This window comes from Carettochelys insculpta, chromosome 1, assembly GCF_033958435.1.
Source record: "Carettochelys insculpta isolate YL-2023 chromosome 1, ASM3395843v1, whole genome shotgun sequence".
Taxonomy (NCBI): Eukaryota; Metazoa; Chordata; order Testudines; family Carettochelyidae; genus Carettochelys; species Carettochelys insculpta.
In genome coordinates, this window is record NC_134137.1 from 259,945,872 (window position 1) to 259,973,275 (window position 27,404).

Here is a 27,404-nt window from a genome sequence, read left to right on the forward strand (position 1 = left end):
TTCTGGTCTGGCTATGGTCTGAAGAAGTGGGTCTGTCCCACGAAAGCTCACCTAATAAAACTATTTTGCTAGTCTTTAAAGAGTTACTTGACTGCTTTTTGTTTTGATTGTGTAATCAATGTCTTACACATCTATGGCAACTGACCTGTCCCCCACAACAAACCAGAGCATTGGTGAGATCCCACAACTCCCACACTGAGTGTCAGCATAAATTGTGATTTTACAACATGTTTACAATAGACAAAATCTCATGGTTTACTTCCTACTCATTAGGCTTTGCCTGAAAGGTATATCACATGCAGACCTTTGTGTTCTTATGCAAATGATCTCTGGGAGAGACGTTCCTCCCAGCCTTCAGCAGCATTGTGTTCCTGCTGCCACATTCCTTATGTGTACTTACACAACGTGAGGACAGAAGTGAAAGGCCTTAACAGTTCTGGCCTGGATTCACCATTGCATCACTCCAGTTTAATACCGCTGTAACTCTGTTAAAATTAACAGCATCACAACAGCAAAAAAGCAGACCTTTGACTAGGATCTCAGTAAGCACTCAGAGTAAACCCAACCTTGTTCCTGAGTCAGTACTCACTTCAGTGGGAACAGCATGAGACGAATATTAGTGCTATTTCAAAATCTCATCTTTTTTTCTTTAAGACTCTTGCAGAACCATGTGCATGTATTTTAGAAAATCATATTGTCAACCTGCCTTTAAACTACAGATTCTTTTCATGGACATCTCCTTTCTCAACCTCCCACTTCAGGTTCACACTTTCCTTAGCCATCTCTATTGTTTACTAATTACAAGAGCAATGTGAAAGCAAAAACAGCAGTCTTTAACATTCTTTAAATACCCCTCTGAACCCCGCCCCACACACACACATTCATGCATCTGATGAAGCAGGTCTTTGCTCACGAAAGCTTATACTTCAAAATATCTATTAGTCTGTAAGGTGCCACAAGACTTCTTGTTGTTCTCACAGCCTATGTGGCTTTCCATGAAAGCTCTGTCCTCAGCAGAAAGCAGCCCACACTGCTTGCTCTGCAGGTCAGAGTAAACTGCTGCAATCCACTCTGCACCACGCTGCAGAGAATCCCCGCGGGAAAGCTGGGCCAGGCAACTGTAGGAAGATGCAAGCAATATAGGCAAGGTCTGGGCAGCATTTGCAGCTAATGCTGCACGGAGACCCATGCCCACCACTCCCTAAGGCTAGCGTGCACGGATTAGGCTCGGCTGCTCTTTGGGCGGCAGGGGAGGGGAAGCAGCTGCTGCAGCTGTCTCTCGAGCTGCCCGTCCCAACGTTTCCGCCTTCCCCGCCCGCAGCCGCGACGCGGAGAGAGGCTGCTGGGGCGGGGCCAGGCTCTATTAAAGGCGGTGGATCCAAGGAGAAGGACTGCAGCCATGGCGACCTTCGTGGAGCTGAACACTAAGGCAAAGATCCCCATCCTGGGGCTGGGCACGTGGAAGGTAGGGCCGTTGCAGAAGGCGGCTCTGGCGCACGGGTAGACAGGCCACCTGCGCCCGGAGCTGCCGATCTGATCGCGCGTGGTGCTCCTCCCTTCGCACAGCGTGCGCCCGAACCTGCCCGCCTCCCCTCGCGGCTTCCCAGGGGCGGGCGGCGCCAGCTGTCCCTGAGCACGGCGTAGTTCCTCTGCCGCGGGATGGGTGCGCAGGGCCTGAGATGCCGGGGGTAGGGGGGGGGGCTGTAGGAAGTCGGACACTGAATCGCTGCTCTCGGGCGTTATGTAAGGCAGCTATTGTGTTGCTGCGTGTCACTCTTCCTTACGCAGCGCTTGCTGCGCCCGTGGCTAGCTATGCGGGGGTGGGGGGTTAAACTAATGCATTTCGTCGGGGTGGAGGAGGAAGGCGTATAAAGGCTTCTTGGCGCTCCGAAATTTGTCTGGGGGAACTGGCTGCCCTGTTTAAAGAGGCCCTGCCACTTAGAAGGATGTATTGGGGCCTCCTTTCTTTACTCCTCTTACAGCTAACTTGCCTCTTTGGACAAGTGCTTTGAAAAAAACAAAAAGGCAGTCCAGTAGCACTTTAAAGACTAACTAATTCTTGAGGTGATGAGCTTTCGTGGGACAGATCCACTCCTTCAGACCATAGCCTTACCAGAACAGACTCAATATTTAAGGCACAGAGAATCAAACATTACTACTTGATTACTATTTTTGGCTCTCTGTGCCTTGAACATTGAGTCTGTTCTGGTAAGGCTATAGTCTGAAGAAGTGAGTCTGTCCCATGAAAGCTCACCACTTAATACATTATTTTGTTAGTCTTTAAAGTGCTACTGGACTGCTTTTTGTTTTGATAGTATTATAGACTAGCACTGCTTTCTCTTTGCTTTTAAGAAAGCTTGGTTCCTTTTATCAGTTTTTCATAGTTAAATTTGCTGGGGGATGGAAATCAGTTGAAAACTGCTGAAGCCGGTTTCCCTTTTAGTCTCTTCTAAAATGTTTGGGTTTCAGAGGCTCCTGGAGGACTTCTTGTTGCCTGTTTAAAAACAGCTGTTTTTTTAAATCAACATTTAAAACGTTTTCTATTGGCTTTAGAATTTTTTTCAATATCCTTTTGGGCCTCATGAGATTTGTCAGGATCCCTTTAAGGTGAAATAATGTACAAGGGTAGTTGCTAGAAAAGTCAGAGCAAGGACTGTGCATTTGGCACATGGCACTGCCCGTGAATTGTTTCATAAATAGCAATCCATATTACAGTATTTCCAGAGCAGGCTTGGAAGGAAACTGAAAGAATTATGATTGTAGTTAATACAGCCAGGAGTTCAGATTTCTGGGTTCTCTTCCTAATTCTAATTTGATTTATGTGTGACAGGAAAGTGTGCCTTGGTTTGTTTGGGGTTTTTTGCCTGTAAAACAGGGTATAACTGATCAATTCTACAGGGGTATTGAGAGGAAGGATTAGTGTTCATTAAGTGCACTCTCTCCAAGCTCTGCTATACAGAAAGCACTACAGAAAAAGGTAGTATTGGAATTATCAAAGATAACAAGATCCACTGTTACAAATTCAGCTAAGAGATCAATAGATTTACCCATGCTTTTTGTCTGTTAAGCCATTCTCTGTTCCAAACAGATTTTATAGGTGAATAGTATCAAAACAAAAAGCAGTCAAGTAGCACTTTAAGGACTAGCAAAATAGTTTACTAGTTGAGCTTTCGTGGGACAGGCCCACTTCTTCAGACCATAGCCAGACCAGAACAGACTCAATATTTAAGGCACAGAGAACCAAAAACAGTAAGCAAGGAGGACAAATCAGAAAAAAATGATCAAGGTGAGCAAATCAGAGAGTGGAGGGGAAGGTCAAGAATTAGATTAAGCCAAGTATGCGGATGAACCCCCTATAGGGACTCAGAAAATTCCCATCCCAGTTCAAACCACATGTTAATGTGCCAAATTTGAATGTAAAAGCTAGCTGCTTCCCTTTGAATAGCAGTGCATAGTTTTTTAGTAACAGGCAGACTTTTAAGTCTTTAACAGAATGGCCCATTCCATTAAAATGTTGACTGACTGGTTGGTGGATCTGGAGTGTTTTGATGTCTGTTTTGTGCCCATTGACCCTTTGTCTAAGGGAGTTAGAAGTCTGTCCAATATACAAAGCATCTGGGCACTGTTGACACATGATGGCATATATGATGTTAGAGGAGCATGAAAAAGTGCCTGTGATTCTGTCGGTAACTTGGTTAAGTCCAGTGATGGTATTTCCAGAGGAGAGATGTGGACAAAACTGGCAGCTGGCTTTGTTGCAGGGAAAGGTTCCAGGACTGCTGTTCCTGGGGTATAGACTGTGGCTGTTTGTGAGGATCCTCACAAGGTCGGGAGGTTGTCTGTAGGAGAGAACAGGCCTGCCACCTAGGGCCTTCTGGAGTGTGGCATCCTGATTAAGGATAGGTTGTAGGTATTTAATAATGCGTTGCAGTGATTTTGAGTTGGGGGCTGTAGGTGATGACCAGTGGTGGTCTGTTCTTGGCTTTTTTGGGCCGATCTTGGAGTAGTTGGTCTCTGGGTATTCATGTGACCCTGTCGGGGCATTCTGTTAAAGACTTAAAAGTATGTGTGTTGCGGGGCGGGGGGCGGGGGAAACCTCTTGCTCTGCTATTCAAAGGGAAGCAGGCAGCTTTAATATTCAGATTCGGCACATTAACACATGGTTTGAACTGGGATGGGAATTTTCTGAGTCACTATAGGGGTTCGTCTGCATACTTGGCTTCCCCCCACTCTTTGCTCACCTTATAATATTTTTTTTTTTTTTTTTTTTTTTTTTCCCCTGATTTGTCGTCCTTGCTTACTGTTTTTGGTTCTCTGTGCCTTAAATATTGAGTCTGTTCTGGTCTGGCTATGGTCTGAAGAAGGTGGCTCTGTCCCACAAAAGCTCACCTAATAAATTATTTTGCTAGTCTTTTTAAAGTGCTACTTGACTGCTTTTTGTTTTGATAGTGTATAGACCAGCACAGCTCCCCTCTCTGTTACTAAAGGTGAATAGTGTTTTTCTTACACTAGAGCTCAGTGTTTTATTACATGGTTCCACAAAGCTGAGCAATGGGACATACAATCCTGTAAAATGCTATTTTAAACAGTCTGCTACAGTAGAACGCAATTGGTGACTTGCAAAACAATAGCTACGTCTACACTAGCCACCTTACTTTGGAAAGGAGGATGCTAATGAGACACATCAGGATATCCTAATCAGGTGCTGCAATGAATATGCAGCACCTCATTAGGATAACAGCAGCTGCTGCACTTCAAAAGTGCTGCTTTCAATCCTGCGTGGCTAGTCTATGCGGTGTCCTTTTTGAAAGGATCCTGCAGATGTCAATCTCCTTATTCTTATTTGGTTATAGGAATAAGGGGATTTTGATGTCTTCAGGGTCCTTTCAAAAAGGACCCCGTGTAGACAAGCCACATGCGATCAAAAGTGATACTTTCAAAGTGCTGTGTCCACCATTATGCTAATGAGGTGCTGGATATTTATTGCTAATTGTCTCATTAGCATCCCCCTTTTGAAATGGGGGTGCTAGTGTAGAGACAGTCAATATGTGCTATTGACCACTGTGTTAAAATAAATTTTTTCTTATGTCTCCATCACCTTCTTACTAGTGGAAGATCACATACTGCTCATGCTTAGAGCTCTCGTTTCATCCAGGTCCCAAGTGTGAGAAGGTGCAGGAGATGCTACCATAGCATTGCCACAAAGCCAGTGCCTACTTATTTTGATCTTTTGAGAGCAGCATGTTAGTGTTTTAATCAAACTCAATATTTGAAGGAACTTTTGAGCATCAGCTGGATTTATACAATATCTGCCTTGGGGCAGGGGGGGTTGCATCTCTTATTAAGCAAAATGTTCCCCTTCTAATTCCCTTGTCTAATTACACACTGCAGACTCTGAAATCTAATATTGGTTAGGTGTAGACCAGTCTGTCTGACATTTTGTTGTCTAGCCATGTGCCCTGAGGCACAGAGTGGTTGCTCTTGTACTGCACCAGGTTCCTGATTAGTAATAGACAAACAGAAATCTTTGGAGCATAGGCTTTCATGGCAAAGACCCACTTTGTCTCAAAAGCTTATGCTCCAAAACTTGTTAGTCTGTAAGCTGGCACAGGACTTCTTGTTGTGTGGTTTTTTTTTTTTTTTTTTTTTTTTTTTTGAAGATACTTGATTAGCAATAATCAGCTGTCCGGAAGGAAGAGCTTCCCATGATTGGGTGGGGGGAAATCCTTAATGCTTCCCTTGAAGACTAATCTCAATCACCATGACATGCCAATACAGAGATTCAAGACAGTAGGGCCGCGGTACTTCAGTGACTCCCCTGCTGTACAGTATTGAGTGGAGTGCCTTCTGAATTTAGAGGCATTGTTGGGTGTGGTCAGTGAGTCAGATAACACTTATCAGGCCGCCACAGAGACACACCTTCATCCTGTGATGACAAGGTGTCCAGACCCAAAAGAGGTGAACAGCCGGTAAGGAATAAACAGACCTTTACTAGGGTCTTCTGAGCCTCTACTCAGCTGGGACATGCGATATTTTACAAGTCTGTATCTCTTATTTATAGTCTCCACCAGGGAAAGTAAAGGAGGCAGTGGAAGCTGCTATTGACATTGGATACCGCCACTTTGACTGTGCCTACGTGTACGAGAATGAGAGAGAAGTAGGGGATGGGATCCAGCAGAAAATCAAAGAAGGCATTGTGAAACGAGAAGACCTCTTTATTGTCAGTAAGGTATGGCTCCATCAGGAAGACCATGGTCATGAGGCAGATTCAGGGCCCCCAGGGTGTTGGAGGAAGGAGGAGGAAAAACATTTCACTCTGGGATAAATCAAGGCATTATACATGTCACCCTTGATTTGTGTCTCCTGGCTCTCGTGAGATGAGAACAAAGGGCATGCACAGAGAAGTGTGATAGGGTGCAGTCACAGAAGATTGTTTGAGATTGTTCCCCAGTGTGCTGATCATCCCACTGACACTTGCCATCTTGCTTTCTTGGGCTCCTCACCACCCTGTCCTAGTTGGCCAGATTCTCTGGTCTCCCCCACACAAGGCACAAAACTGGGGTTACCACCTCCCTGCAGAGCAGTGCAGACCCTGTTTAACCACAGCTCTGGGAAGATACAGTTCTAGGGCACAGCAGCTGGGAAACCAACCCCCCCAAAAGGGATTAAAACCCCAAATAAATCTGTTCCTGTGCAAATAGATTTGCACAGAAGGCTCAGCAGGTAAGCTCCCTTTATCAATGAAAGGGAGAGATGCATAGCATTGACCTTTTTCCCAGGTAATTACTTACACAGGTCCTGGATCACCCATCGCTCTTCCAGTGTGAAATAGCTTCTTCAGAGGGTGGAGACCCACACCAGAATATCACATAGCTCAGTAGTTAAAGGACCCACCTGAGTGGTGGGACCTTTCTTCCCTACTGCCAGCGGGGTTAGGCAGAACTGAATCTGGATCACCCAGGTGGGTCCCTAACCAAAAACTGACATGGTGGTGCTACCACCACCTCCTTGATGAAATTTGGAATTGGTCCTGAACAGGTAGTGGGCCTGTGAACATAACTGCCAGATTGGGTCCCACGTGTGACTTAAGCAGGCAAATGCCTGTCTTTCCCCCACATTGCACATTGCTCTGTGGTGTAGGTGAGAGAGGGGCCAGCTGCCGGTGTGGGTGTGGGCAGTAGCGTGCATGCCCTGAGGCAGAAACATAGGCTATATCTATACTACAGCATAAATTCAAATCTAAAGGCACTTAACTCGATTTTGTTTTTTTAAATTGTGACTGTTCATGTGTCAAATACCATTATTTTGAATTTAGAGGGTGCTACTGCCAATATTCTTACTCCAACAACCTGACTGAGATTAACAGGTAATCTGAATGTAAGAGTTCAGATTAATGGTAGTGTGGAAACAGTTTCCATTTAAACTGGTTTTATTTGGCCTCCAGAGGAGTCCCACAGTTGTCCATTCTGGCTGGGTGCCTCTCTGCACTCCAGGTAGGCAGAAGTAAGGTAACAGGCAGCCCACAGATTTAAGATTTTTCAGGGGCAGGCTGTCACTGGGGTGGGAAGTCATCTTCCCCTCCCCTCTACCTACTATGCTCCAGAGCAAAGATTGTGGGGTCTGGCTGTTGCCAGGGGGAACTCCCCTTCTGAAAAAATGGCTATTTCCTTTCTACAGGAGGGGAATGAGGGTAATGCAGTGTGGGAAGATGGCATCACATACCCACAACCACTTGTGGGGGATTCCCCTCCCCCCCCCCCATACTACACCAGCAAAAAAAACCCAGATTGCTGTGGAGCTGAGGGAACTGTGGGGTATGTTCCCACAATGCACTGCTGCAACAGTTAGTGCTGCCACACTCGACTGTCAAACACCAACACGGCTTTGCCAGGAGTTTGTGGGAGGAGACTATACTTAAATTTGAATTCGTAAAACTGAATTTGTAGCATTGTGTAGATGTAGCAATGGACACCAAGGGCACTTTCTACCCTCTTCAGATACCTGCTAGATTTGGCAGGTGCCCTTGCTGAAGTCTAGAGCTGTGAATTAGCTGCCTGAGTACTTCTGTGAATCTGAGCCCTTGGCTGTGTCTACACTTGGCCAAAATTTCAAAAGGGCCATGCTAATGGCCAAATTGGAGAATACTGAGGTGCTGAAACAACTATTCAGCACCTCATTAGCATGCTGCCAGCTGCAGCACTGCAGAAGTGCCATGTTTTGATAGTGTGCGGCTCATCTATGTAGGCCCCTTTTTGAAAGGACCCCAGAAACATCAAAATCCCCTTATTCAATGTTTGCAAGGTCCTTTCAAAAAGGGCCCTGCATAGACGAGCTGTGCACGATTGAAACATGCCACTTTCGAAGGCAGCATGCTAATGAGGTGCTGAATATTCTCCAATTTGGCCATTAGTGTGGCCCTTCTGAAATTTCAGCTAAGTATAGACACAGCCCATGTGACAATTCAAAAACGTGGGGGTCTAAATTTTTTTGGTATTCTATATGTTTGAAGCTATTCTTTATCTGGGCTCTTAAATCAAGTAGCAATATCAGAAAGTACTTGCTGCAATAGTCTTACCTTGTAACTGTTTAGCTAGGCAAACACATGCAGGAGGTTTTTCCCATCTCTCTGCTTCTGGACAGAGGTAGCTAGAAGGTTTCCTTACCCTTTTGCACTTAGTTTTCTCTCAATAGTGTTTCTCGCAATAAGTGGCTCTTTATTGGAGCCTTAATTGGCAAAATGTTTTTACATCTTAATCAGACAGAACCTAGTATTTTCAGCTGCAATTTACCTGGTAAAACTAGCATTGTGAAACCTGTCCTGTGTCTCGGCTCACAGACTGAGCCCTGTAACTGGGGGGTAGGAATGTTTCCAGGCCTGCCTCTTATAGATGTGTTTATGACTTTGTGCAGCAGGGAGTTCTGTAAGAGCATTTGCTTTGCTTGGTTTCCTTTTTTTTGTAGCTGTGGTGCACATTTCATGAGAAACGTCTGGTGAAGGGAGCATGCCAGAAAACCCTTGATGCATTGAAACTGAATTACCTGGATCTATATCTCATGCACTGGCCAGTGGGATTTAAGGTACGGTAACATCTAACACTACTTCTTCCTGACAAGATTCTGGTGAGGCACTGTCCCCAGGTAAATGTCCCATTAAAGCCCCAACCATCTTACCTCTTCAGAGGGACTGAACTCTCTCCAGGGTATGTCAGCTGTATGCTGTGTATTCCACTTTATGGTGAGTCCATGAGCAAGACTTTCATCCCTGACGCTGAGCGTGCTGCTGCAACCACGTTTCTTGCCCCTGTGGATCTAAGGAAAGAGGAACATGCAATCAAGTCCAGGTGTCCCACATGACAGGGTGGTTTATCCCTTCAGCCACTTGACTGCCTGCTGACCATATGGCTTCTCTTTGTTGGAAGGATGTCTATACCCTTAAGCGTGGTTGTGTTTTGTTGCTAGTAGTAGGCAGTTAAATAAGCTGCTCTTGGGGAAACCTCTTCCCGTCCCCCAGCACAGTACAAACTTGTATCTACCATTTGCCCATAAGGGCTCTGTTCCATAACACTTGCAGTTCAGAAGTGGCAACTGCCCTTGTCAAGCTGACATTCTGATTAAGGATGTAGTTGAAGCTGTGGTGGTGTCTCTTCCTTTTCTTGGCTCATCCTCTTTATTAGAGCCTGATTTTTAAATAAAAAAAAACTGTCCTTGGTAATTTTGTGAGTCCCAACTGACTTTCTTTGGTCTGGACAGAGCAACTGGAATGGGGCTGGTCAGATGTTACAGTTCTGTAGGCAAGCTGTAAAGGAGTCTCGGAGGGGTCATTTAATAGCAAGAGTATAAGCAGTAACTCGAACACACAACCTGTTCCATTCTTCCCATTCCTTGCAGCCTATAGCCACTAGAAGGCCTGCATAGCACGGCATCCCTCATGCAATGGATATAATCAAATATAAAACAGGGTTAATAAAGAAATCCATCTGTTACATACAAAATGGGCCAATGCACATAAAGCGTGTGCTTTGCTACATCCATAGATAAGTGAGGCTGAGTGACAGAGCTATAGTCCTGTGGTGGGTCACGGTATTTTGCTGGGTCTATCCCTGGACTGCAGAATATCCGCAGAATTAACCATGTTTACTTGGTGGATTCTGTGGCTGGAATGATGCATGTGTAGCACGAGAGGAGGAGGCCATGCCAGTATGAAGAATGTAAATACTTCAAACAACACTTTTTTGGCCCCAAAACTTCAAGCGAGTGTACAGAATCTGAACTCAGTTTGCCTAGGAATTCTAGTCTTCAGCAAAAAATTCAACAGCAAATGTTTCTGCCTTGAATTGACAGGCTGGAGAGAACCTGTTTCCTGTGGATGAGAAAGGCATGAGCTTGCCCAGTAACACGGACATTCTGCACACTTGGGAGGTGAGTCTTAATACAGGTTGGGATTAATCTTGTTTCTGTGACCTAGATGTGTGTGTTATAAATTCTTTGCAGAGAATTTGATTTATTCTAAATTATTTGTAAATCCCTTAGTTTTTGCTTTGAAGATAACTTACAGTTCTATGTACATATTCCAAAATTTTCATGTCTAAGTGGTTTTTTTGTTTCCTGGGTGGCTACCTTGGATGACTTTGCTCACAGGATATTTGAATGTAAAATTTCATTTCATTCAGATTCAAGCCTAAAGCTGAGGCAAGGAAAACCTTTCCTAGAATACTGGAGAACATAAAAGGTGTGAGAACAGTCAAAGTAAAGTTACTGAAATTCTAACACATTGAAAATTCTCAGCTCTGTTTATTTGCTGAACTTAAAAGGGAATTGTAAGTTTTATGTAATACTCAGTCTTGAGGTTAACCCAACACTGTCAGAGTAATGGACTATCCGAAACAAGTTTTAACTCTTACGCTTATGATTAATAACAATGCATAAAAGCTCTCAAAGCCAGCAAAGAACTCTCAGACAAGGGTGAAAAGCGCTGTTCTCTCTAAATCTGTTTTCCCAGGTGGACTTATCACACGTTTCTACCAAGAAAAACTGTTAGCAAGAATGCCTTATCCAGACCTTGTTTTGTGTATCTGATTACATAGACTCAGATTCTCTTGTCTGCTTAGGCTATGGAAGAACTGGTGGAGGCAGGTCTGGTGAAAGCCATTGGAATCTCCAACTTCAACCATGAACAGATTGAGAGACTCTTGAACAAGCCTGGGTTAAAGTACAAGCCTGCCAACAACCAGGTAAGCTGCTTAAATAGCTTCAGGCCAATGACTGTGGGGTCAAGAGGATCTGATAATGTCAAGCCTTGTGTGGAAGGGAGTGGGCAAATAGGATAGGCATGGAATACATTTACAGCCATTTTAGACTTCTAAAGGGGCCCTTGAATGGTTTAAGGATGGAAATCACTAAGTGGTATAGCTCACACTTCTGTAGTCCCGCTCTGCTGCAATGTAGGTTACCCTTAAGAAAACAAAGGGCTTGTAAACAGTAGCCCCCTTTTTGGAAGGGGGCATGGTAATCAGCCCAATGGGAGGAGGCTAATGAGGTGCTGTGATGCATATGTAGCACCTCATTAGCATAATGGTCACCCTGGGAACACTAGCCCCAGGTGCTTTGAAGTACCTGCCATGCTTCAACGTTCCCTTACTCCCAAAATGTGGGCTAGCATAGACACCCCTTAAGAGTGTGTCATCTGCCAAGGGGCTGAGCACTTTCCATTACTATTGGCTTCAGAGGATTTTGCTAGCCGTAACTGAGAGAATTCCACTGTTCATAATAGAATCTTGTTAATAACTACAGTATAATGCAAGGGCTTAAGTAATGGCAGGGTGTTTTGTGTTTAAACTGTCAGATGAAAACCCAGTAGATTGGGGTTTAAATTTTATCCTCCATTTTACTTGGGCATTAAAGTAACCCTTCCTTATGCTTCAATAAAGAGTCTCTTATCAAAGGAGCAAATCACCAGAAGGTGGTGAAAACCACATTCTTGCATCTTATTAGCAATAGTAGGTACAAGCTGAACCTCTCTCTCTCGTCCAGCAATGGCCATGGTCTGGCGTGATTTTAGTTAGCTGGATTCCCTTTCCCTTTCATGATGGGTGTGGCCAAGTCTACTGTGGTCCCATAAATTTTGTATGAAGCCACCAGTCCTGGCTTTCAGTGTTCTGTGCTGTTTAGATGTAACTTGCTCCAAATGTCTTCTGTGAGCCCAGTAAGCAATGGTAGTGTTGGCAATGCTGCTAGATGCTATTGGCCTCCTACAGTTCAGCAGATTCTCTGATTTGACTCATCTCAGTCCTGAGAGTACTGGATTAGAGAAGTTAAATCTGTATCTCTCAACATCAGTATGTACCTCTTACCTATGGATACAGAAAGCATGTCTCGCCAATTAAGTTAGATTAGTTTTATTTTAAGCAATCAAAAATCCAGTGGATTGGCTGGTCAAATAATGGCTTTTTTTAAGTTAAAAGCAGCTTGATTGTTTAGATTTTTTTTGTAAAAATTGGAAATCTAGGAATTGACATCCTCGGATCCTTCTGCTCATCACTTAGTGCTCCTGTCCAACTAAGGCTGTGGCTATGCTACAAAAATAACTTAAGTTGCTTACTTTGAAGCGGTTTCTACACGCGCACACACACGCACCCCTGCTTCAAAGTAGGGCACTACTCCATTCCTGGCAATGGGGTAAGGACTTCGAAGTTGGGCTCCCTGCTTCAGGTAGCCAACAGAGAATCTAAACACGTTTTTTCCTTAGTTTGAAGTTAACTGTGAAATTAGTTCCTGGTGTAAAAGACACCCTAACAGAGCAGAATTCTAATATTTTTCAGTATATTAAGTTGAACACAAACATTTTGGAATAGCTTTTTGGTGGGGGGAGAGAATGTTAAGTTAGAATTTCTGCAGTGTAAAACTTACAATGTAGTGAGGTGGTGGGGGAGAATATGGTGTATAACTGAAAGGGAGCTAGGTTGTGTGAGTTAATCTATTCCTCATACCACTACACGTGGGGAGCAAAATTTCAAATGCTACCCCTATTTCATATTTCCATTTGATTAATAAGTATAGCAATTGTTGATACTCCTTGGTCTACTCAACATCTTGTGTCTACAAATTACAAGACAAACTAGAAAAGTTGTTAACATGAGCTCAAACTCTTCTAAGGGCTATCTCTAGTCCCAGGAATCACTGTAAGTGAAGGCATAGCCCAAAGATACATAAAATGTAGAGGATGAAATTCCCACTCAGTTATTTGCAGATATCTTCAAACATTCTTCTTTCTGCACAAATGAACCTTTCCTTGTGCAATTTTTTTTGGGGGGAAGGGGTGCTAATTTTAGTTTTTAGCCAAAGGTGTCTTCTCTTTCTCATTTGCTTTATATCATGGGAGCAGTTGCTCAAACTACTTTGAGCATCATTAAGCTTTTCACCCTGAGCCAGTTAGCATAGCTGTGAGGCAGAATATCCAAACCCAGTCTTTGTTTCTGCAGTGTGACTACAACTAAATAGTCAAAAGCAGATGTGAACCAAATAGGATGCACTGGCTGAATCCACCCCCTCAGGCCTGTGGGAGCCTCAGTCAGACTTCCTGTCTTCTATGCCCCCTGCACACCTCTGAGCCCCCAACACAATCTTGCACCTCCTAGTGGCTAGGAACAATCCAGTGGGAGCTATCTGAGCTATACTTGCAGCATAGGCATTGCACACAGGGTCCCTCCAGAAAGGTGCATAGAGCAGCCAGCTGTGGAGGCCATATACTCTGAGGGGCATGCAGGGCAAGGAACTTGCCTAAAGGCCCTACTGGGCTCCTAGCTGGGAGCCACCTAGAATCACAGAATACTAGGATGGGGAATGGACTCAAGAGATCATAAAGTCCAGTCCCCTGCACTCATGGTAGGGCTAAGTGCCTCCCTTCCAAACCCCTCTTCTAGCACCCAAACCCTGCCCTCTGCTCCCCCTGCTGTACCCCTGCCCCAGGTCACAACCCACTCCCAGACCCTCTACTTGCTCCTGCACCTGTCTGCCAGGTCAGAATCCTCTCCTGCACCCATACCCCCCACTTTCAGACTCTGCTGCAGGTCACCACCCTCTTCAGGTCAGAGTTCTGTCCCACACCCATACCTGTATCCCTTCCTGAACCCCTACCCCAGCTCACTACCTCTTCCTTCATACAGGCTCCCTCTCAGACGCCCCTTGTTCCTGTGCTCTACTCCGAGCTCTCTTCTGCACCTAATCTCCTCCTCAGACCCCACGCCTCCTCCATTAATATAATATGAGTGCAGCCCTTGCTGTGCTCGGTGCTGGTAAGCAGCCAACTCCTGCTCCCAGTGGAAGGAATAGAACCCTGCCCCACCGCAGGGAGCTCCCCCCACAGGTCCTCTCCCTGAGCCTGCTCACTTCTTAGTGTAGAACTCCTCAACACAGTGCTATGGGGCCTGGCCCAGCTCTGAGCTCTACTTCTGATGCAGGAAGCCCAGCATGTCCTTCGTGATGGCGGGGGTGAGACTAGGGCCGGTGGGGAACAAGACAGACCCCCCAGGAGCAGGAGGTCAGGTCACCCTCCTGCTGCTGCCAGTACCAAAAATGCACTCGCATTTCCAGTAATTAACCCCAGTGCGCATGTGTGCAGAAAACATGACCCTACATATCCTAGCATTCTGCCCCCTTCAGCCCAGAGGATATGCCTCACCCTCCTGGCCGGGGCTCCACCGGCCCAGGCACCATGCATGCCAGTGAACAACTGCTCGCCAACCACTGCAGATGGTCTCTAGAGCAGCACAAAGGTATGTTTTGCCCCTATTTTCTACTAAAAAAAAAAAAAAAACAAAAAAAAAAACACTAGGGCTCTCAATGTATGTTAACATCTGCAATTAATGCTCAGAAATTTTTTTAAAACATTTAATTGTAGGGCTGTCAATTAATGCATATTATCACCTATGTGAAATACAACTCCTGTCTCTAATCCCAGAAACTTCTTCCACTTCAGTCTATGGATTTAAAAAAACAAGAAGTCCTGTGGCACCTTATATATAAACAGACTTTTGGAGTTTAACCTTTCATGGGCAAAGACCCATGCATCTGATGAAGTGGGTCTTTGCCTACGAAAGCTTATGTCCCAATAAATGTTAGTTTATAAGGTGCCATAGGACTTCTGGCTGTTTTTTGAGGATACAGACTAACACAGCTACCAATATATGGAGTGTTGACCTATATTATCGTGAGAATTGCCTATGTTCATTTAAAGGACTCACGTATTTTAAGATCCGTGGAGCCAAGATATTCCATAGAAATGAAAAGTATTGTATTTAAAGACCCATTCCTAGAAGTGTCCCCATGACCTAATGAATTTGTTAGTCTTTAAGGTGGTCTGGCATTCCTTGTTCTTTAAAGCAGTGTCTCCCCATTTTATTTGGCCACATGCCCTTTTAAACTTGAAATAATTTTGCAGAACCCTGTTCCTGGGCTACCCTTCTTGGCCTGCAAACCCTCCCACCATCTCCAGGCTTTACGCTCATCCTCAGGCTTAACCTCTCTCAGCCTCAACGCCTGCCTGCCTCTTCTTCTTCCCCCCGCCCCAGCCATGCCATCACCAGGCTTAACTTGCCTCAGCCCCTAGCGCTAACCCTCAGTGACACTGCCAGGACAGCCTACTCCAGGTGGCCATGCGCACCCAGTGGAAGCAAGGAAGGCTGACATGGAGGCATTCTTGGCTCACCCCCACCAGCAGCCATGCCTACTGGAGGGGTGTGGTTGCTTGGGTAGCAAGGCAAATGAGGGGCTCTCTGCAGCTCCCTCCCCTGCCGCTGCTGAAATAAATTAGATCTACAGTTTCAGCAGTGGCAGGGAAGGGAGCTGCAGAGAAATTTTCTTGCAGAACCCTTATTTTCATCTATTTCTGCAAAACACCATTTGGAAAACACTGCTTTGAAGTGATCCTTTTCTACTTTACTGAGGTGGTTGGGGAGGAGTGTTAGAGAATGAGAGTTGCCTAAATCCATATACACATCTGGCTTGTAAATACAAAGGGAGAGGATTTACTTGCTCTTTAGGGACAAATGTCACCAGCCTCAGATATGTACATTCAGCTTCTAGAGATGTCATCTTTCTTTTTAATATCAATGTTAATTGCCGTCCATAGGCAGCATGGTATACTGCTTTACCATTATTGCAATGACCTTGATATGAGTTAAAAGATAAGCATGTAAAACAAAAGCGTTTGTAGTTTTTAGTTCTGAATAATAAGTTATTGCCTGTAATTAGGGCCCTGGCTGGTTTGGCAAAGCACAGATCACTTCATGCAACAGTCCTAGTGAAGCAAATGCGCCCCCCCCACACACACACAAAGCAGGAGTTTAGCTTTAAGTCTTTGCAGCAGTGAGAAATGACATTTTAAACATGGTATCTTGAAAGTGGCACTATGAAAAAAGGTTAAAAGTTATTCAGCACTTCCAGAGGGTAGCGGGCACTTCACACATACTAATGAACAAAGACTCATCATGAAGGATCCTGCTCTGGGGGCAGGGATCACCATTTTTCAGATGGAGAAGCAGAGGCAAAGCTAAGTGCCCCTGGAAACAGACAGCCCCTTTGCCAGTCCCCTGTTGTAACCAAAACATGCAGATGAGTGGTACAGCACATACAGTACAAATTCAGGAGGAGAAAAGTGGAAGGAAATGTTTGCATCTCAGTATTGGAGGGGCCACTGGTAAAGACTAAGGGAACATCCCTGGATTTGCCACAAAGTCCTTAACCCAGAGATAAATGCCAGCCACCTTTCCACCCCTCTCCTTTCTGCCTGCGTCTAAGCTGCCACAGGAAGGGGGAACACTAACTGGAGCCTCATGGTTCTAGCTGGTGTTGAATCAAGCTGGAAGCTGCACTGGGTAGGCCATAGGCAAGGCCAGGGGTTTACTGTTCTTTATCCCAGCATCATGCTGGACTGGGCACTGGTGGCTGTTACAGGCAGGGTGGGACCACTGTCCCTGGATTGTCCTGGCCCCTGCTTCTCCTGCCTTAGTGAACCCAGCAGTTGTCAGGGACTGTCCCTAGCTGCAGCTGTCTCCTTCCCGCCTGCTGGCTTGCAGAGTCTCCTGTCTACCCTATGGAATGGGTGAGTCCCAAATTAGGGTTATTTATTAAGGCCATCAATTGAACGCCTGCTATTAACATACATTGGGTCTTTTTTTAAACATGTTAATCACAGGCATTCACAGGTGTTAAGTGACAGTCCTAGAGGCAATACCATTTCCATGTCACCCTTATTTCTACAGCGCTTCTGGGAGCGGGGTCTCTGCCTTCCAGCTGGGATTCCTGTCCAAGTGCCCCACTCTGAAGGCAGCAACATAGAAGTAAGGGTAGCAGTACCATAACCCCCTCCTACAGTAACCTTCTGACCCTCCTGCCTGGTCAGGACCCTTTCAATAACACTGAAATGTGAGATGTAAATATATGAAATGTAAAACATTTTGAATCCTATAATCTTAACTGACCAAAAGGGACCGTAAATTCAGTACGGCCCAACCCATGATACTGGGATCATCACGGTGCTATCGTACTTCTGCATTCATCTGAATTTCACTTCAGCTAGATATCTCTGATTTTTATGCTATTCTTTTGGACGTGAACTTTAGTGTACTCCTTCAGAGCCATAATTCTACAGCTAATTATTTTGTAAGTCTTTGCAGAACAAAGTTGAGTAAAAGATAAAGGGGTCTAATATTCCCCCATACTGCTTCCTTACAGGATGCTGTAATAATGGAGATGCAACAGATAACAGCAAAAACATTAAAAATCCCAAGCAACTTATAGTTGTTTGGGATTTTTAATGTTTTTGCTGTTAACACTATTCCCGGGGTTCAGTGTTAGTCTCAGCTAGCCAACTTACCATAGGTATTTCCTGGGGGTGGAATAGGAAGTGATCCCAGGAACACAGCGTTAGTGCAGTCTGAGCAGACTTCTGTCCTTGTGCTTGCAGATTGAGTGCCACCCATACCTCGCCCAGGAAAAGCTGATTCAGTATTGCCAATCCAAAGGAATCTCTGTGACCGCATACAGTCCCCTTGGCTCTCCTGACAGACCATGGTAAGAATGCAGCCTAACTTCCCTCATAAAGCCTATGTGTATGTTAAACTTGAAACACTGAGGCAAGCTGAACCAAGTAACACTGTCATAGCAGAACATGTTTGTTAGTACATACAGTGAAAGCTCAGTTATCAGACACCCAGATAATGAGCACATTGTGTTAACGGGCATGCTGTGGAGCCAGCTGACTGGCCGGTGGCAGTGGGACCAGTGGAGCAGGGCTGGTGGCACACTTGATTATCTGGCACCCACAGCTCCTTAGAGGTGCTGGATAATAGATTATTTTTTTTTTTTTTTTTTTTACTGTAGATTCAGCTTTTGAAAATTTGCCACTAGTAACTTTCTGCTTCTTGTTTTCTCAGGGCTAAACCAGAAGACCCTTCTCTCTTGGATGACCCCAAGATTAAGGAGATTGCAGCCAAGCACAAAAAAAGCCCAGCTCAGGTATCTGCCCATGAAAGTCAAGTCTGTGTGATTATCTGCTGTTTTATCATGTGCCATCTTGTTCCAGCATTTTTATCTTTCGTAGACTTTGTGCCCTTTGCAATCTGACTCAGTTTTTAAAGTCTCCTTGTAAAGGTAAGGAATCAATAATCACAAGGTTATCTTGATAACAAAGGAAAATGGCTAGCTTTCACCTGACCACCACTGTTCAAGTCTGGGAAGGACCTTTTTAAGCATCAGCTTGGCCTGAAGTACTGCAGTGATGAAAAGAAGCGCTTTAGAAATGGAGTGGTTCTGATGAACTCTATCTTAGGGTACATTGAATCTTTAGCTGTAGTAGCACAAGAAGGTTCTTTCTCTTACTGATGATGAATGACTTACAAGTAACTGCTGGTGTGGTTATGCAGGTTCTGATCCGGTTTCATATCCAAAGAAATGTGATTGTGATTCCCAAGTCTGTTACGCCACTTCGTATTGAAGAGAACTTTAAGGTAAGATTGAAAATAATGTTCATGCTGGCTTTGAATTGTAGTAACTAGATGGGAGTCCAAACTCCCTCTGTGGAAGGTAGCACAACTTTCTCACTCTCTTCCCAAGTTACGCTCAAACGAGGAGGGAGAAGGTTCATTAGAACCTTTACAAATAGTATACTGAAGGTTAAACTCATTCTCTGGGTGTGTGTCTACATGGGCACAAATCTTCGAAATGGCCATTAGCATGGCTCTTTCGAAGATCACTAATGAGGTGCTGAATTGAGTATTCACTGCCTCATTAGCATTAGGACACTTCGAAAGCACCGCTTTCAAAAGCACGCAGCTACACTGATCAGAATAAGGGGATTTCAAAAGGTGTGGGGTCCTTTCAAAGAGGACCCTGTGTAGCCGCGCTAAGCCGTGTGCTTTTGAAACACTGTGGCTGGAAGTGTCCTAATGAGGCACTGAATGTTCAGTGTGGCTATTTCGAAGATATGTGCCCATGTAGACACAGCCTGGATGAAGGGCAAAAGTGAGCAGAAATGACTTCACACAGACACAGACTGTTCAGGGTCTTCGTTAATGTTTTCCTTTCTCTTGTGTGCTGAACAACTGGCAATTAAAGCTTACCTAACACCTGAGTAGAATCGCATTGCCACACAGTGTTCAGAGGATTGTCAAGAAAATAGTTTTCCTCTGCTCAGATCCAGTCCCCCATATTGCCCCAATATTACCTCTATGTATATACGCACGCACTCTCTCTTATTGCACAGTTTGCCATATGATTGCTCTTAATTCATTGGCTCACTACAGAATAACCAGAGAATAAAAAATAGCTTCAGTATATGCTGAATTAAACTATTCAAATTTTAAACAAGTTGTGAGACTGCACCTGTTGGATTTACTGGAACACTGATGTTTTCCAGCACTGTATTCACAACTTGTTTAAATTTGAACAGTTTTTTAATTTAGCATATAATCTGTAGTGAGCCAATGAATTACGAGCAATCATATGGCAAACAGGCCAGTAAAACATATATTACAGTTTGAACCTCTCTTGTCTGGCACCCTAGGGACCTGACTAGTGCCAAATGAGAGATTTTGCCAAACTACAGGAGATCAATGTTGTCTAGCAGGATTACCAATACTCCCACTGTTTAGGGAACTCTTAGACATTTGGGGTAAAATCACATTAACCAACAGCACAGAACACTGAGAGCCAGGACTGGTGGCCGAAAACAAACTTTGTAGGACCGTGGGGGAAAATGGGCTACACACAAGTGATCATCCAGCTAACTGAAATCCTTGCTGGACCCTGGATGTTGCTGGACTAGAGCAGTTCAACCTGTACTCGCAGTCAGAGGAGTTCTCTGACAATGAAGAAATGTGCAGGATGAACATGTAGTTAACCAAGCTGTGTTTAATACAGACACAAGTTTTCAGGAAAACTGTTAGGATCGTGTCTTTGGCTTATATCTTTGTCTACCAATAGGCTGCAGGTGACCAAAGGGAAGTACTTTCGTTGTGCAAAGCAATCCTTGCTTTTAACCAGTACTGACTCTTTTTGGTCAGGTCAAGTTAAGTGGTTTTTTGTGAAGCTTTTCTTGCAGTTGGGTGATCAAAGATTCACAAGTGCTTTGACTATATTGAGGAATTGTCCCAGACTGAGGTGTTGCTAGAACAAATTGATAAACTTAACAGTAACAAGTCACCAGGACCAGATGGCATTCACCCAAGAGTTCTGAAAGAACTCAAATGTGAAACTGTAGAACTATTAACTGTGTGGTTTGTAACCCATCCTTTTTAAATCAGCTTCTGCACTCTGACTGGAAGATAGCCAATGTGATGCCAATATTTTAAAAAGGGTCTAGTGGTAATCCTGTAAGTCTAACATCAGTACTAGACAAATCAGTTGAAACTATAGTAAATAATAACCAGAGTAAAGAATAGAATTGTCACACAAGTAGAGGAGCATAATTTGTTGGGGGTCAGGGGGGAGTCAACATGGTTTTGGCAAAGGAAAATTGCCGCACTAATCTACTAAAATTCTTTGATGTGGTCAGCAAGCATGTGAACAAGGGGGATCCAGTGGATAAAGTGTACTTAGATTTCCAGAAAGTCTTTCACAAGGTCCCTCGCTGAAGGCTCTTGAGTGAAGTAAGTTGTCATGGGATAACACAGACCATCCTCTCATGGGATGATAAGACAGGAAACAAAGAATAGGAATAAATGGTAAGTTTTCAGAATGGAGGGAGCTTAACTAGTGGTGTCCTCCAAGGGTCAATGCTTGGACAATTCTATTCAGCTTATTCATAAAGGATCTGGAGAAAGGAATAAGCATAGGTGGCAAAATTAGCAGATACTGAACTGCTCAGGTTGTACCTCAGTGGCCCCAAGCGAGGGATTTTGCCGTACCGGGGAGGTTAATTTCCCCCATCCATGGCTGCTTAAGCAGGCTCTCTGGCCACAGTGCCACAGCTCTCTAGCCATGGCTCACCACCACAGCTGGCCCCAGCCACAGCACTTTGCTCCCATTCCCCTGTGGAAGGCTGCTGGAGAATTCTTCCTCTGGCCTGGCCTTACTGTTCCCCTGCAGGCCTACCAGATGGCTGCTCCCCTCCCCAGCTGTCTGGTACAGGAACATACCTCGGCCTGCCTAAGAACAAAGCAGACTGTGAAGAGCTTCAAAAAGATCTAGCAAAACTAAATGATTGGGCAACAAAATGGCAAATGAATCCTAATGTTGATAAATGTAAAGTAATGCACATTAGAGGAAAAAATAATCGCTGCAATACGTACAAAAGGATGGGGACTAACTTAGGTATAAGTATTCGAGAGATCGTGGAGTCATGTTGAATAGTTCTCTGAAAAAGCTCAGTGTGCTGCAGCAGTCAAAAAAGTAAACAGTGTTAGGAATCATTAAAAAGGGAGAGAATAGGACAGAAAATCCATGGTATGCCCACATCTTGTACATCTGGGGGTGGAGGGGGGGAATTTAGGGGTTTGGAACAGGTGCCATATGACTGGATTAAAGATGGACTTCTCATCTTAGAAAAGAGGAGACTAAGCAGGGGTATGATAGAGGTCTGTAAATCATGACTGGTGTGGGAAAAGTGAATAAGTAAAAGATATGTAATGGGAATAAAATAAAAGCAAGGGGGTTACCAAATGCAATTAATGAGTGGCAGGTTTAAATCTAACAAGTTTTTCTTCACACAGCACATAGTAGGCCTGTGGACTCCTTAGCAGAGGAGGTTGTGAAGACCAAGACTTTAACAGGGCTCAGAAAAGAGCTAGAGAAATTCATGGAGGTTAGGTACATCAATGGCCATCAGCCAGGATGGGTAGGAATGTCATCTATAGCCTCTTTGTCAGAGGCTGGAAATAGATGACGAGAGGGAACGCTTTCGTGATGACTTGTTCTCGTCACTCCCTTTGGGGCATCTGGCATTGGCCTCTGTCCGAAGACCAGGGCTGAGCTAGATGGCACTTTGGTCTGACCCAGTTGTACACTGCTTGAAAAACCTAATTGCAAGTCTTCTCTTTTCAGGTGTTTGACTTTGAACTGACTAAAGAGGAAATGGCAACCATCCTCACCTTTAATAGGAACTGGAGAGCCTGTCCTTTTACCATGTAGGTGACAGTGTTTGAAAAGACTGAATGCTAAGTATTCCATGTAGATTGACTTACACATATATATGCAGGAATTATTTCAGTTTGAGAGTACTGGTTTGGATAAAATTTTGTATGTATAACTGGGTGTCTTTTTGTTTCTCCCCCAACTCTGCAAACTGAAATTTCCCGAAGATCTGTCAAACAGTTCTCTCCAGAAACCACTTTTGGAAGTTTTTTAATGTCTTCACAGTAGTAAACAAGTGACCTTATTTTTAATACCTATGTTTGATTTAAATTCTGACACTTTTATAAAGAAAAGAGCCTCAACACAAGTTCTAAATCCTAGCTCTAAGGTGTGTGATTATTATTGATGAAGCTTTTTAACTGTCTGGACTAGAGAGACCCACCTCTCTGGAGTTTACTGTTAGCAGACTAAATAATTAATTCCAATGAGAAATTAAGGAATGAAATGGTCCTTGGAAGCCCTATAGCACAGGATGCCTTGATCAGCTTTTGGGCTGTCAGTTTAAATTTTCAGTCCACATTATAAAATGAAATGTAAAAGTGATTTAACACCTGTTCTTTCACACAAATAGGTTCTTAATTCCTAATTAGCAGTGCATGAACATGTCCTTGCTCATCATGATGTTTCAAATTACCCTTTTTGTTCCCATTTTCTTGATGGATATGATGAAATCAGACAACTTTGATTATCTGTTGCAGGATTATTGTGGGATTTTGTTTAGTTAGTTGGAGGGGAAAAGGTGTCTTCTGTAGAGTTGGAAGCTTCAGTTTACACAATGCAAGAATCGCAGAGTGCAGTTTCTCAGCTCCAGAAATCACTTCTGCGTGTGAGCGTGTGTTCCGTGATGCTGTCCTAAATTGATTTGAAACATGTTTACTATCCCATACAGCTCTGAACAAGGCTGCTTAAAGCCTAAACAATAGGAGTGTTCTAATTGGTTGGTTTTGGTTTTTTTACTGATATTTTATTTTTTATAGAGACAGTCCTGATATTTTGGGCCTCATCTGATATAGGTGCCTTTTACCCCACACCCTCTGTCCCACTGTTTCACATTTTGTCTGGTCACCCTAATTACTAATGTTCCATCTAAAAAAACAGATATATGATGGACACTAACTTAAGTCTTCAGAACTGAGTGATAGTTTTTGGACTTATATGTTTTTGTGCTAGAATTGTATTTTATAATTTTTGCAAACAATATTGCACTTATGTATTTGAAATTAGAGACAGCAATATCAAGAAATGAACACTATTAGGAGTTAAATTCCCAAACTTGAGTCTGTCTGTATTAGTCACATACAACTCACTTAATCTGTCTGAAGTGTGCCTTTTTACCCCACCGTTTTTAAAATATAGACATGATCTCATTAAAGGTGTTCACTGTTAAAGGTTGAAGTGCTTAGTACAAAGTATGAAATACTTGTATAGAGGTCATTGCACCTGGCAATATTCAGCCCAGACATCAAAACTGATCAACAAAAAATCAAAAAAAAAACCAAACCATTTCAATGGTACAGTGTAAATGTAAACAGTTAGGGCAGGTTGATGCTACAGCAGAAGGTCGAATTAAGGTACACAGTTCCAGTTCAGTAAATTGTGTAGCTGGAGTTGACATACCTTAACTTAGGCTTCCGGGCTTCCATTCTCACTAAGGAGGTCTGTGGGAGCATTTACTCCTGTCAACTTTCCTTACTGCTAACGAGGCAGGAGTACCAGTGCCCACGCAGACACCCTGTACGTTTGATTTAGCGTGCCCCTATCAGAAGCACTAAATGAAACTCCAGGGCTACATCTGTACTACAGTGATCTGTCTCAGCAGAAGTTGCTGGTGGAAGATCTGTCAACAGATCATGTCCACACACACACACAAGTGGATTGAAAGAGCAGTTTGCTCTGACAGAGCAGCTGGACTGCCCAGCCACTTCTAAATAGAGCAGCCAACTGGAAGGTCAGCAAACAGGGCTGCCCAGTGACCCAGAAGCCGTGTTTGTCAACAGAGGGCTCCCAGAGCATCTACACTCTTTTTCTTGACTGAAAACTGACAGAGGTGTTATACCTGAACACAGAGGCATAGCGCTGCCTGCAGATGTGCTGGGTTTTGTCAACAATCTGTTGACATCATGCATTTTGCGTGTAGATGCTCCATGGGTTTTTCTGACGAAAGCCCGGTGTTGGAAAAGCCCTCTCGCTTAGATGTAGCCCAGAAAATGGACCATGACAACATCCATCTTCCCCAAAGAGTAGACATGGCCTTAATCTAAAAAGCATTCAGCTCTCCCCACCTGTGACTTAACTAAACGCTAAGAGAGTAGAGAAGTCTGTCTAAACTGGCTGTGTTTCCAAATTCTTTAGGAGTGTACAGCTTGTACAGATGGCTTGTGTACCATTCAGCCCCTTCTCTTCTGGCCAAGAAAGGCCTCAGTGTCAATATGAGTAGTGTTCAACACAGATTTCAGAATAATACTTTTTTTTCTTTTTTTCTGTTCCTCAGGTGCTCAAATCACAAGGAATATCCTTTCAGAGCTGAGTATTAAAGCTGGTGCTGTCTTGCCTCTCTTACTGACTCCTGGGAGGGGATCATTTCTGCTGTTATCTCTAACTGTCCATTTCTCCCTATAGCAGTTTCACTCTGCAGCTAGCCTTCAATAGACATGTAGTGTAACTGCTCAAAGAAAATGACATAAGGAGTCTGAAGAACTAAACACTGAATAGTATTTGACTTTATTATGTGGGTGTGTCTTTGGGGCTGGCTGGGATTAGTTGACATTGAACAGCAAATGCAGTTGTGGTAGTTTGGATACTCTGTTTGTGCTGTTTCATAGCTGGTTGCAGTATGACTAAGACTAGTCTCTCTTCTCATTTGGAAGAGCCAATTCTGAGTTCCTCTTCTGTTAAGTTCCTGTTTCTGGAACACTCCCTTTGCTTTCACTCTGTGGTGAGGTGCCAGTTGTATGAACAGTTGCTACTCCGAGCTTTTTTTTTTTTTGTTTCGTGTGGGTTGTTTTTTTTTTTTTTAAAATAGAAATAAAGCATCATCTGGTTCCTATGTGTTATGAGAGGATTATTTCAGGACTGCCATCACAGTAATTCTACAGCTGCCCTTTTTGGGTGCAGTTGTCAGAGAAGAGAAAATAATTTAATCATCTAAACACGGGGTGTGTCTACACCAGCACTCTATTACAAAATTAATTTCGAAAGTGGCACTAATTTCAAAAGAGGCTGTGGAGTGTGTGCACACGCAACAGCCTCTTTCGAAATTGTTTTTGGCGAAAATGGGTCCCAATTTTGAAATTGCTCTTCCCATCCAGGATTGGAAAGAGCAAGCCCTTTTGAAATAGGGCAGCCATAAACGCTCCATGGCCCGCAATTTTGAAATTGCAGGTGTTCCCCCCCCCCCCCCCCCCCAGCACCAACTCCAGGGAGTGTGGGAAACGCACTACCAAGCCAGGGCAGGGCTCTATGGTCCCTTGGCCAGCCCCTTTAAAGCTGCAAGGCTCTGGAAACCCCATCCAGGAAGCTGAGAGTGTGCCTAGGGCTCAAGAAGCACACGCTTAGCCCTATACACACTCCAGCAGCCAGATGGGCATGCCACCCAGCCCATCAGCGGGATGGCAAGCCCCTCACACTCTAGGGCACCCCAGGAGGCCCCCTCTTCCCCATCCGAGGGGTTGCCAGAGGAGAGCCAGGGCCAGAGAAGGAGGGGCGTGTCCTGAACAGAGGTCAGGGTAAAAGACCTCCTTGGCCTCTGGACAGAGGAGGAGGTGCTGCTTTACAGCACAGGGAGGCCCCGCCAAGCAGCTGCCTTTGAGCAGCTGTCTGGGGGGCTGCAGAAACAGGGACACCCCGAGTGCACAGATGCCCACAGCTGATCAGGGCCAGGGCCAGCCCGAGGTGCCTACTCTACCAGGCACTGCAACAGCTCCTTGGCCTAAAGGATGTCCTAGAGCTGTGGGCGCAGGCAGACACAGGCGACCCCAACCCCCACCAGGAGATACACCCGTGGGAGCAGCCAGGACCCTCCAGCCAGACCACACCTGTGGGGACTGGGAGCGACTCAGATGAGGAGGGCCCATTACTCAGCAGTCAGCTCTGGGACCTCCAGCCAGGTGCCCTTGAGGCCGGTGTCCCCCGACCTGTTCTCTGGCGGTCTGGCTAGGCGACAGGTGAATCTGGTGGCCTGGGTCAGGGGGCCTATCCCATGGTACTCTGCCCCATCCCAGACCCAAGCACAGTGCCATCCAGCACCTGCACCCATGGACAGCACCCTAGCCTGCCCAACTGGGGAGGGATGTGGGGCCAGGCCACAGCCAGCAATTGCCCCACAGACAAGGTCCCGGCAGGCACATGGGAGCCCCAAGTGGGGTTGGCAGGGGAGGCACCACCTCGGCAGATGTCCTGGAGATTGGCGTGGGTAGAGACCTCGCTCCCGGGTGACAGCACTGATGGGTGGCCACTCTCCCCTTGTCTCCATAGCATCACCCTCTGAGGGCTGGATTGTGCCACTCTTGGACAGAGCCAGAGAGCCCCCCTCCCCCTTGCCCTGGGTGCTGCCTGCCCAGACCCTGATGGCCTGATGCTGGTGGCGCTACAACCACCAGGAGGCGCCAGAGGCCTACACCACAGCCACCTGGGAGCAGAACGTCATGCTCCAGGAGTGGCCGCTCATGGAGCGGGAGGACAGGGCCGAGGCTATCGCAGCTCTCCGAGGGCTGGCCCCCCAAACTGGCCCCCCTCCCCGAACACCTTGCCCTCATCCCACCCGCCCTAAGCCCATCCTC

At 45.0% G+C, this 27,404-nt stretch overlaps 1 protein-coding gene across 1 annotated transcript; it reads left to right on the top strand.

Moving 5' to 3' along the window:
- Positions 1-1,308: 1,308 nt before the first annotated feature.
- LOC142019008 (aldo-keto reductase family 1 member B1-like) lies at positions 1,309-25,668 on the top strand. The gene is made up of 10 exons (XM_075005330.1): positions 1,309-1,465; positions 6,062-6,229; positions 8,962-9,078; positions 10,342-10,419; positions 11,109-11,231; positions 17,963-18,069; positions 18,432-18,513; positions 18,921-19,004; positions 22,537-22,619; positions 25,118-25,668. Exons 1-10 carry the CDS (start codon positions 1,400-1,402, stop codon positions 25,158-25,160), a joined length of 951 nt encoding a protein of 316 aa, XP_074861431.1. The 5' UTR covers positions 1,309-1,399; the 3' UTR covers positions 25,161-25,668.
- The last annotated feature ends 1,736 nt before the right edge of the window (positions 25,669-27,404 follow it).